Source organism: Castanea sativa, chromosome 10, assembly GCF_040712315.1.
Source record: "Castanea sativa cultivar Marrone di Chiusa Pesio chromosome 10, ASM4071231v1".
Classification (NCBI taxonomy): Eukaryota; Viridiplantae; Streptophyta; class Magnoliopsida; order Fagales; family Fagaceae; genus Castanea; species Castanea sativa.
The window spans coordinates 9,251,648-9,265,472 of NC_134022.1; the positions used below are offsets into that span (position 1 = coordinate 9,251,648).

The 13,825-nt window shown below is 35.3% G+C and overlaps 1 protein-coding gene across 1 annotated transcript; it reads right to left on the bottom strand.

The window, feature by feature from the left end:
• Positions 1-486: 486 nt before the first annotated feature.
• On the bottom strand, positions 487-6,821 carry LOC142613141 (RGG repeats nuclear RNA binding protein A-like). Its single transcript, XM_075785355.1, has 7 exons — positions 6,391-6,821; positions 3,893-4,211; positions 3,711-3,776; positions 3,455-3,590; positions 2,510-2,668; positions 2,363-2,419; positions 487-1,052 (listed from the first exon to the last, which is right to left on the bottom strand). Exons 1-7 carry the CDS (start codon positions 6,572-6,574, stop codon positions 873-875), a joined length of 1,101 nt encoding a protein of 366 aa, XP_075641470.1. The 5' UTR covers positions 6,575-6,821; the 3' UTR covers positions 487-872.
• Positions 6,822-13,825: the final 7,004 nt, after the last annotated feature.

A 13,825-nucleotide genomic window follows, 5' to 3' on the forward strand; every position in this document is an offset into this window, starting at 1 on the left:
TGTACTATATTAAATTTAAATAGACAAACTTGGATAAAGAAAAAAATGGACATGTGGTTAAATACTTAGATAGATATTAGTATTTTACTATTCCTTTTGTATATTTTTTTTCCCTTTCATCTAACTTTTTATTTTTTTTAGTAAATAGGGAGCAAAACTGCCAAAACACACCAGCTCATTGTGCATTTTATAATAATGTTACGTATCTAGTAATAGTCTAGCACACCTTCCCATAATGCCATATAGTTTTTAAATATTTTTTAAGAAAAAAAAAATTTTAAAAACAAATAAGTCATGGGTCGAGCCAGATTGACCCACAAAAAAAGCGGGCAGGTTCAGGTCGAGCCAGCAAATCTAGCCCGTTTTGCCATGTATAATTTTAGGCATATCCGCATATTTTTCAGTGTCATTGGCATCATAAATTAAACTTAAGCCTTACCTAAACTTCGGCGATAAAGTTTGGGTTATGAATAAAACAAAAACAACTTTAGCATCAAGCAACTTTGGCTGCATATTCTTGTAATGTTAAATTGAAAAGAAAATACAGCAATTAGCGCCAATTAGAGGATCTTCTATAAAGGCCTTTCCAGAATCAGTCCAACATTATAGCTCTTCCATTGGCTTGAAGCATGAACAAGTAAACAAATACATGAAACAACGAGATATCCAAAAATAACTAACTGGTTTCACCTATTTCAAAACAAAACTGATGCATGACTTCTCGGTCCAGAAATAACATCTAAAATATACACTCAAACATAATATTAAAGATTAGTTTTAAATATGCCCGTGCATAGCCTGCAACTCAAACTCCAGAAACGATAGCAGAACCCCAATGGAGAAGCCAAAGAGAAGAAACAGGTGGAAAATTCTCATTTACCACCCAAGGAGGGGAACTGCTGCTGATCTTCAATGGCAGGAGCTTCTGCATTGAAGCTCCTGTTGCTTCCACCAAATCCTCCTCTTGAACCACGGCCACGACCTCGACGACCACCAGGGTTATAAAACCTCTCCCCTTCAGCAGGCTTTAGAAACTCATTTATGCTAACAGACTACACACAAAAATCAGTCAATTAATAAAAGGACACAGCTAGCAGATACATTCAAGACCTGAGCAGCACTAACAAACTTCCCAGAGAATGAGTACTCAGGAGTCAGGATAATGTGGCACAATAGAGATTTAATAACTACTTTCATAATTAGACACCAAAAATATAAAAAGAAAAAAGAATTTTCATAGAAAGATGCATAAAAAGAAGGGAAAATTACACAATTCCCCATATAACTTGGGGGTGGTTTTAAATTAAACCCTAGATTTTGACAAGTTTCAGTTAAAACCCTATATTAATTGACCCCTCAAAGAATCATTGTCAACTAAAACTAACAAAAAATCAAGTAAATTGCAAACAAGTGATGAGACTTTTATAGGCACTAAAATATCCAGCACATGAACATCCTGTGGTATTTCATTATGAAAAATAATCAAAATCATCAAATCTTCAACAAATTATATTTATGTTTTAGTACTTTTTTAGATTATTTTGTACACTTTTTTGGTTCCACAATGCTACATGTCATTCAAATAGAGACTTTTTTTTTTGTCTACATAGGTTATAAGCACAACTTATATGAATTTCTATTACTTTTTGTTAATAATAACTCAGTGAAGGGGCAAGTTGAAATGTCTTAGAAAGTTAATGGTTTTAATTGAAACTTTTTAGAATCTATGGTCCAATCAGAAACCACCCACAAACTATAGGGGGAATTACGTAATTTACCCAAAGATTTATATTATTTGTTTAGCTTTAAAAATTATGGTATAATAATTTATGGCCAAGTTACCATTATTAATTCCAATTTATATAAAAATTAAAATAATAATAATATTATTAAAAATCTTCCGAACATCGCCAAAAACTTGTAGAATATATTCTCTGGCTAGAACAATGATGATGATAAGATGATCATTGGAAAATCAGTAAATAAATAATCTTGATCATTCGCTGTCTGAAACAGTGGATCATCAGATTTTAATGCTAGTATGACCAATGGAATCAATATAAGATAATCCATTGTGGGGCAAAGAGCGACACCCCATCCCAACAATGCTTCCAATCCCAGCTCTTCTGACACAGCAAATATCCCTCTGGCTCAACACAACATCAACATGTACACTTATGAACATAGCACATGTATCATATATCTCTAGAAAGTAAGAACAAGTAGCATGCAAGTAAATATTTTCTAGTTACTCAAATAGAATCTCCAATATGGACAACTAAAACAACCATCATACTATGACTGAATACTGCTAAAAGTTGAAAACTAAATGCTAGTTCATGCATAAGAGAGACAGCCATACCTTCTTTGCTTTCTCTTCTTTGTCAGCTGCTTCTTTACGCTTGTCCTTCTCAGAACCCTATCGACCAAATGGCAACAAGTCAGCATACTTGCAAAAGGTACATCAAAATCAATTAAGGTCGTTATTTAATGAGTTCTAAAGTCTCACCAGTTTGATAAAGATTTCATCATTGCTCTTCTTAGTTGAAAGGGGCTGCATGGACTGAAATTCTTTGTCCACATCAACCTTCCTTTCCTCAGTCTTTAGTGTAAGCAGAGCCTTCCTCTTCTCTTCAACTACCTTCTCATACTCTTCTAAAGTCATCTCCTATTACAAGAATATTATGCAATTTTAGGATGATATCTTTAATCTGGATTACATAGAAGTAGAAAGAAGTTTCTTATACCATAAAAATGTAATATTCTTAAGAGTAGGAAAAGGATAAAGTATTTAAATTCAAGTTTTTTTTTTTTGCGTCTCCAGTACAAGTATTAAGTATCTGATTAATGTGATTTTACACCATGACTCTGAGTTAGTGGATTATGCTGTTTCCCGTTTACACCCCTCCAGCACTCTCTAGGGTTGGCAAAATTATGCAACCCAAACTGGAAAATAAAACCACCCCAAGCATAATGCACACACAGGCTGATACACCTGGAAAGTTGCATCTTATATAATTGGTTAAAAACAAAAAGGATTCTACATCCCCATGTTAGGCCTTTTCTATAAAAATCTACCATCACATCAAACAATAAGAAAAGTGCACACACTACCAATAATTAAGGCTAAAATTCTTTTTCTTTTTTTTAGATAATTACAACGGGCTGCTAATTCTGCAGCTCAAACCCTTTTCCCCCTAGACCCCATGCACTTTATACATAGAGAGGTGTCAATTCAGCTACAAGGCCCTTGGCATAATTAAAGGCCTAAAATAGAAAATAAAATAAGCAATACACTATGCTTCACATGATTGCAATAAAAATCAGAACAACCATTCCTGTGGCTGCTAGTTTTTTCTTTTTTAATTTTCTGGCTTCCAATTGGAGAAAATATATATGCTGGAGAACAAGCCAATTCAGCATATCCAACATCTTGAACAATAGGACAATTTACCTTATCCTCAGGCTCCTTCTCTTCCGGTTCATTAACGGGATTCTCTTTGCTAGCATCACCAACATTGTCCTCTCCTCCCAACTGCTTCTCAGCACCAACATTCCTCTCATTTTCAGTTACAGGCTCCTCAGCATCCCTTATTTTAGCAAAAAAGTGCAGATATGCACACATATAAGCAGGTCTCACATCACATTGAAGCATAATAGCCATATCATCACAAAGAGTTCTAATCCTAAGTGGCAGCAAATATACTTACGGAGCAATTTCATCAGTTGGAGTTCCCCAATTACCACGACCAGATCCTTCACGTTTAAGCTCACTCCTGATTACAGAAAAAGATAGAATTAATCACTGCAATGATAAACTACAGGACTGTAAAGCACAGATCATGTCATCTATCCTAATAATGAAAACAATTATCTCAACAAAAAGACTAACCCACGTCCAGTCCCACTGCGGCGTTCATGTGTCCTACGTGGACGTTCCCCTTCAGCATCCTCTCCATTGCTAAAACCACCACGACGACCACCTCGGAAGGGACCACGAGGTCCACCAGAGCCACGCCTCTCAGATGGCTTCCCTGCATCTCCCTCTTCAGTTGGCCTGTACCCCCCACCAGAGAATCCATTGTTGTTGCCAAAGGTATTCTCATTGTTAACTGAATCTCGAGTAAATCCACCCACACCACGTCCACGTCCATACCCGCGTCCACCGCCACGGCCCCCTCCACGCCCCACTTCATTCTTTCCCTCCCTCACTACTCAACCAAAAAAAAAAAGAGAAAATATCAGATATGCAAGACATGTATGCGTTGCCCTATAAAAGGTGTCAGATTTTATGAGCAATATAACCTCAACATAGCATGCATTGAGAGAGGGGGAGAGAGAGAGATAACATTAGAACTAAACATGGTACTCTATTTTACATAACAGTTTCTTACCTTCCACTTTACTTTTTAGAAACAAACAATAAAAAGGTGTAATAAAAATGTGTAAAACTTACTAAATTACTCAGCAATATTATGCTTTGTTTAAGGAAGTTAATATGAAATAACTTCTTGTCAGTTGCAGAGAGAACTAATGAAAACAAAAGGATATGGTTTTTATTGGTAAGCAACTCACATAAACTGTGACTTGAACCCATGACATCACCTACCAGGTCCCTCATGAAGAGGTGCCACCTGGCCAAGAGGCCATCAGCAAAGTAAAAAAAATCATAATCATAGAATCTAAAGGCTATCTTTTATGGGTTTTAGTCTACAAAAACACACTCAGCTCAAACAACAGTAACAGAGTTAGTTGAGTTGATATATTACACTTTTTCACATGAAAAGAGAAAATAATTAGGTATAGCCTGTGTCAGGTTTTTAAAACAAATAAGGAATAGAAATATGCTTTAAGATTAAATTTATTTTCAACATTATTTGCAATAGAAAACATAAGGCATAAGATTTCTCATTCTTTTCTTTTTAACATTAATTTTAACTCATCAGGCAATTAAATATTAAAAATAAAAATCTCGTTCCAAAATAAGTAAATAGTACAGCAGTTAAAAACTAAGAAGCACAAGTTACTGAAACAATACAAAATATTTATTAGTTGGTTTATCACTAGTAGTAAAATCATTATTAGCAAACCACAAAAGGGGAGAGCAACAATGAAACAAACATACAGGTAAAGCATATGTCCTTTTACACACACAACATTGTAAATTAAGCATACTACAACAGAAAGTAAAAGGGGAGGGGGACAAAAGAGGAGTTTCTAAACCCTGATTTATATTAGAGAGTAACAAAAATAAAGAGCTAATCAACATCTGCGACAAAATAAAGATCAACACAGCAAATATAGAGATCATAGGGCACAGATTACATAATTAGAATGAGACATTGAACTAGGTACACAATGCGAAAAGATTGCAACATCCTTAAATTTCCTCAACTTTATGAGAAGGCAAGCAAAAACTAATAAAATTTGCAAAAGCTCACTTGAGTCACAGAAAACCAATTACAACCCATTAGGTCCCAATGAAGTAAAAACTCAATTGGAAAAACATCCTAATCAAACCTTCATTCACCTTTCTTTCCCATACTTTCGACCATTTTTTTTTTTGGGGTAACTTTAGACAGCAAATATTGAAGGGTAAGAAAAAAGATCATACAATCTATTCTCAAGGAAAGCACACAAGTGAATCAAGTTCTTAGACTTCAGATATAGAACTAATCAATACATAACTTGACACTTCTGAATTATCAGAAGCTCAACCATTTGAAAGCCACCTTCAAATATACACGAAAACGTGCACATCAAAATAAATGCCAAGGAAAAGACAACAATTGAGCGCAAAATCAGAATAAAAGGTCATTCAGCTGAGCATTGTCCATTGTTTTATGAATATGACTTATGTTTTGAATAAATTAATTACTTATAAGCTGCACCATTGTAGAGTGAAATGCTCATTTATCAAAATCTCAAATATCAGATGGATTTACTCTCTCTATCTTGACCTTGCATTACACCCATCATATGTTGTTTATTTAGAGAATAAAGCATTTGATTTACTTCACTATAAACTTGATAATACAATAAAAAAAAAATTAGTGAATATGAAATGTAAAAATCGGATTTCCTTTTCTTGCCAAATACCAAAGAGTTGGATATCGTTTGGATTCAGTCAAAACATTTCCTACACACAAATACAAACAACAATCAATACCGATTTCAAAAACAAGTCCATAACCACACATCATACAAATTCCAAGTTACCAAATCTCAACCCAAAATGCATAACAACAAAGAAAACCCACATCAAGCCACAAAATGCATATAACAAACACTGAATAAATAACATCAAAAACCCAAATATCCGGAACCAAACAAAAGAATTTTGAAAAGAGCATTAAAAACCCAGAATGGAAATGGAAGCTGAGAGCTCACCAGCTTGTGCAGGAGGAAGAGGCTTGGATGGAAGCTTGGCTGGCTTAGCTGGCTGAGCCGCTGGTTGAGCTTGGGGTTTCTTGGCAGCAAGAGGGCCGAGCTTATGCTCCTGAGCCGCGAGGAGCTGGCTCGGGTCATCGTTATCGTCATCGCCCAAGAGATCAAATGGGTTCACGCTTGCCATTTCTTTCTCGCACAAAAATCAGAAAGAAACAAACACCAAAACCCTAACCTTTACGAACCCTACACAGCAACCACAAAACCCTTCCTACTGTTGTTTACTCAGCTCCATGAAAGATTTAAAAAAAAAATAAAAAAAAAAACCGATCTGAGATTGAATGAAAAAAGAGAGAAATTTGGGATGGAAAATTTTGGAATAGCTCTGGAAAACCCTAATAGCCAGTGCGGCAGAGAAATAAGAAGGTGGCTAGACCTAATCTTAAAAACCCTAGTTTCTAAGTGATTCGGTACGGTACGGCTCATTTTAAGGACTGTGGGTTGTGTACCTCGCAGCCGGATGATGAGGATGGCTGTGAGAGTCAAACCGAAACGACAACGGTTTTGCTGATAAGATTTATTTATTTTATTTTTCTTTTTACTCAATTTCAATTCATGCCTTATGGTGCGTTTGAATAGCAAATTTTGGATTTTAGTGATAATAATTCAAATATCTTGTATGGATAATTTTAAAATATCCAAAATTCAATAAGGATGATCTGTTTGGTTTGACCATAAAAATGGTGTATTTTGTATTCATTTTCAATTTTTTGTGTGGGACCTATAACTAGAAAACTTGTTTGATTTTATATTTGAATTTAGTTTTCATTTTCAGTATCTAAAAAAAATAGGATTTCAATACAAAAACTGAATATAACTTTTTGGTGTTTTCATTTTCTTGAAAATGAATACGACTTTTTTGATACAAAATGATTTCTAAAATCAATTGATTCAAATCTCAAGAGATTTAAATTTCAAATTCAAGATTCCAAACAAAACCTAAAGTGCGGGGGTGATGTGATTTTGCCACCTACAAGGGAGTCGCTACTTATTTTAAAGAAAAAATAAGAAAACTATCATAAGACATCTCTTCATTGAACAGTTTTGAAAATAATCATCGAAAATGCTAAAGAAATATTACATTACTTTTGTCTAGATGTGGAAAACGAGTTGGTTTATGTCAAAAAAACAAGTCATTCTAAACAGGTTAGATCTATTGAGTTACTAGTCAGGTTGGATTACAGGTTAACTTGTAAGTTTTCGCATAATTTTTTTGTTTGATATGTTCTCATCATAGGTTATAAACCTTTTATGTTCAGTTAACAATAAAACTAGTGTATAGCCACAAATTAAGAGGGAAGTCTCTTATGTACACGTGATTTTGCAATGTTAAATCATAAAAGTCTTTTGGAAAAATTGAAAAATGAGGGACTTGAACTCTGTGTGTCTTAGAACATCAAGAGCTGCTAACTAATTGAAATATAAGGTATTAATTGTGGTTTACGTATTTTTTATATACTTTTGGATAGAAAAGGTTCAATTTTGCAATATCTTGTCAATGTTATTCACTTTCATTATATAAAATAATAACTAGCCTTTGAGCACGCACGCAAGGCTCTTCTATTTTTTTTTTTTTTCTAAAGATTAATAATTTTTATCTTATAAAGTAATCACATATATATAGAATGCATACACAAATGAGTAAATTGCAAAAAAAAAATGTGCTAAAAAAAGACTACAAAATATGAATGAAGCCGAATAAAGCCTGAAAAGACTTTGAAGGTGAATATTTATTATATCAACATTGTAAAATAGAAAGAATAAGCAAAAAAAAAAAAATCCAACAAAAAAAATTCAAAAGTCTTGAAACTCACACGGTAAAGTAATAATAAAATTTGATGCAGCCACCCACAAAAATTATTGGATCCCATTGCTTTTCTTTTTTCTCATTTGACATAATTTACCACTTTCTTCTCATAAAGTATCTTACTTCTCTTTGTTAGAAGTCTATGGTAGTTAAAGTAAAAAATTAGCACAAATTTTTTTTTTTTTTTTTGTAATTTTTATAGCACATGATTGTGGGAAGTCTTGAGAATGACACGAATATGATATAACTGATAAATAGTTTGATTGTTTTTGAAAGCTCGGATTTGTGTGAATACACAAGAGCTTGTTTAGACCCCAAGTAAAAGATTACGGCTAGATTGCTTTTACTCTAACTTATCTAAGTTAGGAATAAGAGTAAATGAGGTGTAATAAACCGATAACTACTCTAGTGCATAAATATGAAAAACAAATAATAAAATTAAAGCACAATAGTAAGAAAAGAGAAATGCAAACACAAGATAACACGCCGATGTGTTATCGAATAGGAAACCGAAGAACTTGGCGAAAAACCTCTCTACCACCCTCTAAGCGGTAAATCGATCAACTATAAAATAAGTTGAGATACACGAATAGCAAGAGACCCTCCAAGTATAATCTACCCAATGCATCGAAGCCCTCCAATCTCCTACTTCAACAAAGCTTCTCGAAATCGTGTCTTGTCTAACTTTCCAGATCTCGCAATACACCCGATTGCATTCGTCAAGCCTCACCGTCTTCTTTTGTCAAATCCCCAAAACTTCCCAAACTCCAAAACACCTTCTACACTCTAAAAATGTATGGGTTATGTTTGGGTACAAATCTCCTCTCAAGGTATGACAATGAGAGAGGGAAGGAGAAGAGGCTACAATGATTTCTTAATAAAAATGAGTAGTTCTCTCTCTAAAAGATGGGTGTGTGTGTGTGTGTGTGTTGTAGAAAACCTATCTAGAGTTTTTCTCTCTAAATGGCCTCCCTATACTTTTGTGGGTAATGAAGGTATATATAGTATCGGTGAAAGGTAAAAAAGTCACACTTAAAAATCCTCTAGGCAAAGAGTTTCGCCAGTATCTAGCGAGAATGTCTTACCCGCGAGACACTCGCGAAATCCTCCAGGCTAGCATGACTCTTCAGCTTCCAACATGTGTTTCTCACATGGCTCTTTCAAGGGTTAGCTTCTCACGAAATCCACTTATTCTTCAATTTATGCTCGATTCTTCACCAACTTAATACTAAACCCAATACAATACAATCTCACAAAATACAATGAACAAAATTAAAGCAATTACAACACTTTTTGTCATGGAATAAAGTCAACATAAAATATAGTTATAAATCACAACTTTACAGTTTTTAACACTAAAAAAGTAAGTGGGTAAGAAACGTGAGTTAGTGGGATTTCAAAAGATTTTTAAATTTTTATTTTTACAAAGACGTAAACATGTGTTAGTTTTAATTTTTTATATAATTTTTGTAGATAATAATTTATAAATGGATAAATCAATTTGAAAAGAAACACGAGAGTGGTTCTATTTTATAGGCAATGTTTTAGTAGGAGTTAAAGATGTATTTTTACAATGTTATTCTCCAATTTTGTCTCCCCTTAAACTTAGGGCATATGAATATTTTTGAATTAATGAAAAGTCCATCCCAAATAGGGAAAGCACCATAAATAATAGTATAGATAATGACATAGCATATATAGAGGGCGTTTGGATTCAGCTTAAAGTTGCTGCGTCCACGTTTTGCTGCTTTTTTTTTTTTCTTTCTTTTTTTTTTTTTTTTTTTTTGCTGCTGTAGGGGACAAGCGCGCAGTGCGCGCACTGTTCATGTACTTTTTTAGCAATTTTTTATTAAAAATAGGTCCCGCAGTACTATTTACACATTTAAAAATTATTTTGCTACAGTGTTTTCAGTTTTTAGTTTTCAGCAATAAGTTCTATCCAAACGGACCCATAGTATTGAGTTCATTGTGCTGCCAAAAGCTTAATCATATTTTTATTTTTAAAAAAAATGTATAAGTCTAAAAAACAAGTTTAGTCAAGGGTTGACTGTGTTTCCAAGTTGAGTCACAGGTCAATCTATTTTTATTTCGGGTCGAAAAAATTGGGTTCATATCAAGTTACATTTACCTCTTTTGGGGGAGAAACATACTATTATGAAAGATGATGAATAAACTATTTTTGATAAAATGTGTTTAGTGCTATTCAATTAAAAGGTGTTCTTAAAAAAAATAATGATAATAAAATAAAATAAAAACTCCCTCTTGAATAATTTCTTTTGAGGTGATTTATGTGTGTTTCAAAAAATGAGCTTGTAAGGCTTTTTAGAGCGCTCAACAAAGGGTGTAGGGTTGTTCCCAAGTGATATGGAATCAACTCTACATGAATATTTGTCAAAAACATTTTGTACATAGCTTACTAGCTCTAACCTATGTAAATAGGGTACTATTTCTGCGTACACAAAGTTAGTATTCCAAACGAATTTTATTGCATAAGTTATCCTTCTAGTCAAATATCGTTTTTAGCAAGAACCTTCATTAGTCATAGGCTATCTAGTGGCATTATAAATGGGGAATAGAAGATTAAGTCGTAAGGGGTACAAAATGAAATATCAACATAGTCCATGCTAAAAGGGGAAATTACTAGGATACACATGTCTTGAATCTCGATATGCTATTGCTCTTTCCTTGATTTTTGAGGCAATTACCCAACTGAATTCCAACTCCCCTTGTTTTATTTCATAGTTATTGTTGTAACTATTTGGTCAGCCAATTCCTAGCTACCACATGATACACATTGTGAGGCTTAGTTTTCGAACGATATCTAGGCCCAAGCTTAAACAAGGACCCCAGACCCTCTAGTTATAGTTTGAAGGGACTAGGCTTAGTCTACCGCAACTAAATGGGCTGTTTACAAACCAAGTGGTGCACAGGGCAAAACTCCTGCAATACGTATATATTAGCATGCGATAATATATGTATTGATCAACAATAAAACAGCAAAGGAAGACAAATGTAATAAAGAAAACACAAAATAATTGTTTGGGATCCTCAGATCAATAAGAAATACTTCATTATTTTTCTTAATTATGGATTACAATGTGCTTACTAAGACGTGATACAAGGTCCAAAAAAACTCAAAAATTACAGACTTAGATGACTATCTAAACCTCTAAGACTTGCAAAGTTTGAATTTAAGTATGTACTGTAGTGGCTGTTTCTAGGATACCGGGAGATATTTCCCTACTTTCTTTGAGTTTTTCAAAGTTTTCTCAATGATTCTATATGATTTTTACTATTGCTGACTGCCTTTCAATGTTGGCTGCTCCTCTCTTTTATAGTGTCACTTTAGGGTTCTGGGGTACCACTGATTCTTCCCCCTTGGCTCCTTGGGTACCAGAGTCCCTGTTTATTTCAGCCTTTCTAACGACTGATTCTTTCCTTGTTGCCCATAGCTCTCTTCTTTTGGTGTTTTTCCTTCAAAAGTGTCTTGTTGACCTTCCGTTCTGAGGTCCCTTTGGGTGAGCTGACCTTTAACTTTGCTCCCTCCAACTTTTCTCTATCTTCCCTTTTCAGGCTTAGCCCCCCTTTTAGCTGCGCCTCTCCTTTTGTCATCTTTCCCATTAAGCCAAATCCTTCTCTACCAAGTTGAAGGTTTTCCCAACTATTTCCTTTCATGGGTCTCTTTTTGGGTTCTCCGAGGTACCGGCCTCTTGCTCTTGAGTCGTTGCTCTCCAAGCCCTCTAGCTTTGTGCTGCATCACTGAATGCTCGAGAAGGACCCATCTGCCTTTCATTCCTGGTGTCTTTTGATCTCCCTTTGAGCTGTCTTAATCCCACTTTAGTCGTGTTGCACACCCCAAAGGTCCTAGGCAGTCTTCGGGATCTTAGCCCAGCCCCTTCTATTGGGCTTTCTTTGGGTTCTCTGATTCTGGCGGGCTGACTTTTTTCCTTTCTCCCTTTGTTTTATGGACTTTGAATCTTACCTCTTCATGGATCCTAGACCTCAAGTATATTGGCTCTACCATCTTTTTCTTTTTTTGGAAGACCAACCCTTTTTTCTTCAATTTTTGCTTCCCACGAGTTGGCCCAATGTGCCATTTCTTTGGGCTTTTTATCATGATTTTTTTTTAGACCTTGTGATGGTCAATTTTCGGTTAGTATTCTTGCCCAAGCTTAAACAGGGACCCCGGACCCTCCAGTTGTAGTTTGGGGGAATTGAGCTTAGTTTACCACAGCTAAATAGGCTGTTTATAAACCAAGTGGTGCACAGGGTAAGACTCCTGCAATATGTACACACTAACAAGCGAGAATATGTATTGATCAATAAGAAAACAACAAAGGAAGACAGGATTATAATAATAAAACACAAAATAATTGTCTGGGATCCTCAAATTAATAAGAATTACTTTATTAATTTTCTTAGTTATGGATTACAATGCGCTCACTAAGACATAATACAAGGTCCAAATAAGCTCAAAAATTACAGACTTAGACGACTATTTAAGCCTCTAAGGCTTGCAAAGTTTGAATCCTTTTGAATCCAAGTATATACTGTAGTGGCTATTTCTGGGATACCGGGAGATATTCCTCGGTTTCTTATGAATTTTACAGAGTTTTCTCAATGATTCTATATGGTTTCACTATTGCTAAATCTGTCTTTCAACGTTGGCTGCTTCTCCCTTTTATAATATCATTTTAGGGTTCTGGGGTACTATTGATTCTTCCCCCTTGGCTCCCTGGGTACCAGAGCCCCTGTTTGTTTTAGCCCTTCTGAAGACTGATTCTTTCCTTATTTCCCATAGCTCTCTTATTTTGGTATTTTTTTCTTCAAAAGTGCTTGGCTGACCTTCCGTTCCAGGGTGCCTTTTGGGGAGCTAACCTTTAGCTTTGCTCCCTCCAAGTTTTCTCTATCTTCTCTTTTCAGGCTTAGGCCCCTTTTAGCCGCCTCTCTCCTTTGGTCATCTTTCCCAGTAAGCCAAGTCATTTTCTGCCAAGTCGAAGGTTTTCCCAACTATTTCCTTTCATGGGTCTCCTTTTTTGGGGGTTCCCTGAGGTGCAAGCCTCTTGCGTTTGAGTTGTTGCTCTCCAAGCCCTCTGGCTTTGCGTTGCATCACTGAATGCTCGAGAAGGACCCATCTGCCTTTTGTTCCTGGTGCCTTTTGATCCTCCTTTGAGCTGTTTTAATCCCACCTTAGCCGTGCTGCACATCCAGAGGTCCCAGGTAGTCTCCGGTATCTTAGCCCAGCCCCTTTTCTTCTAGACTTTCTTTGGTTTCTCTGATTCTGGCGGGCTGACTTCTTTCCTTTCTCCCTTTGTTTTATGGACTCCAAACCTTGTCTCTTCACGGATCCTGGGCCTCAAGCCCATCATCCTTCTTTCTTTTGTAAGCCCAATCCCTTTTTTTTTTTTTTTTCAATTTTTACTTCCCATGGGTTGGTCCAATGTGTCATTTCTTTGGGCCTTTTATCATGGTTTTTTTTAGACCTCAACAGACCTGGACACACATTTTATGTTATGTGAGATTGGTTTTAAATCAATAGACACGAGCATCATCATCGTTGTGCCATGTCGA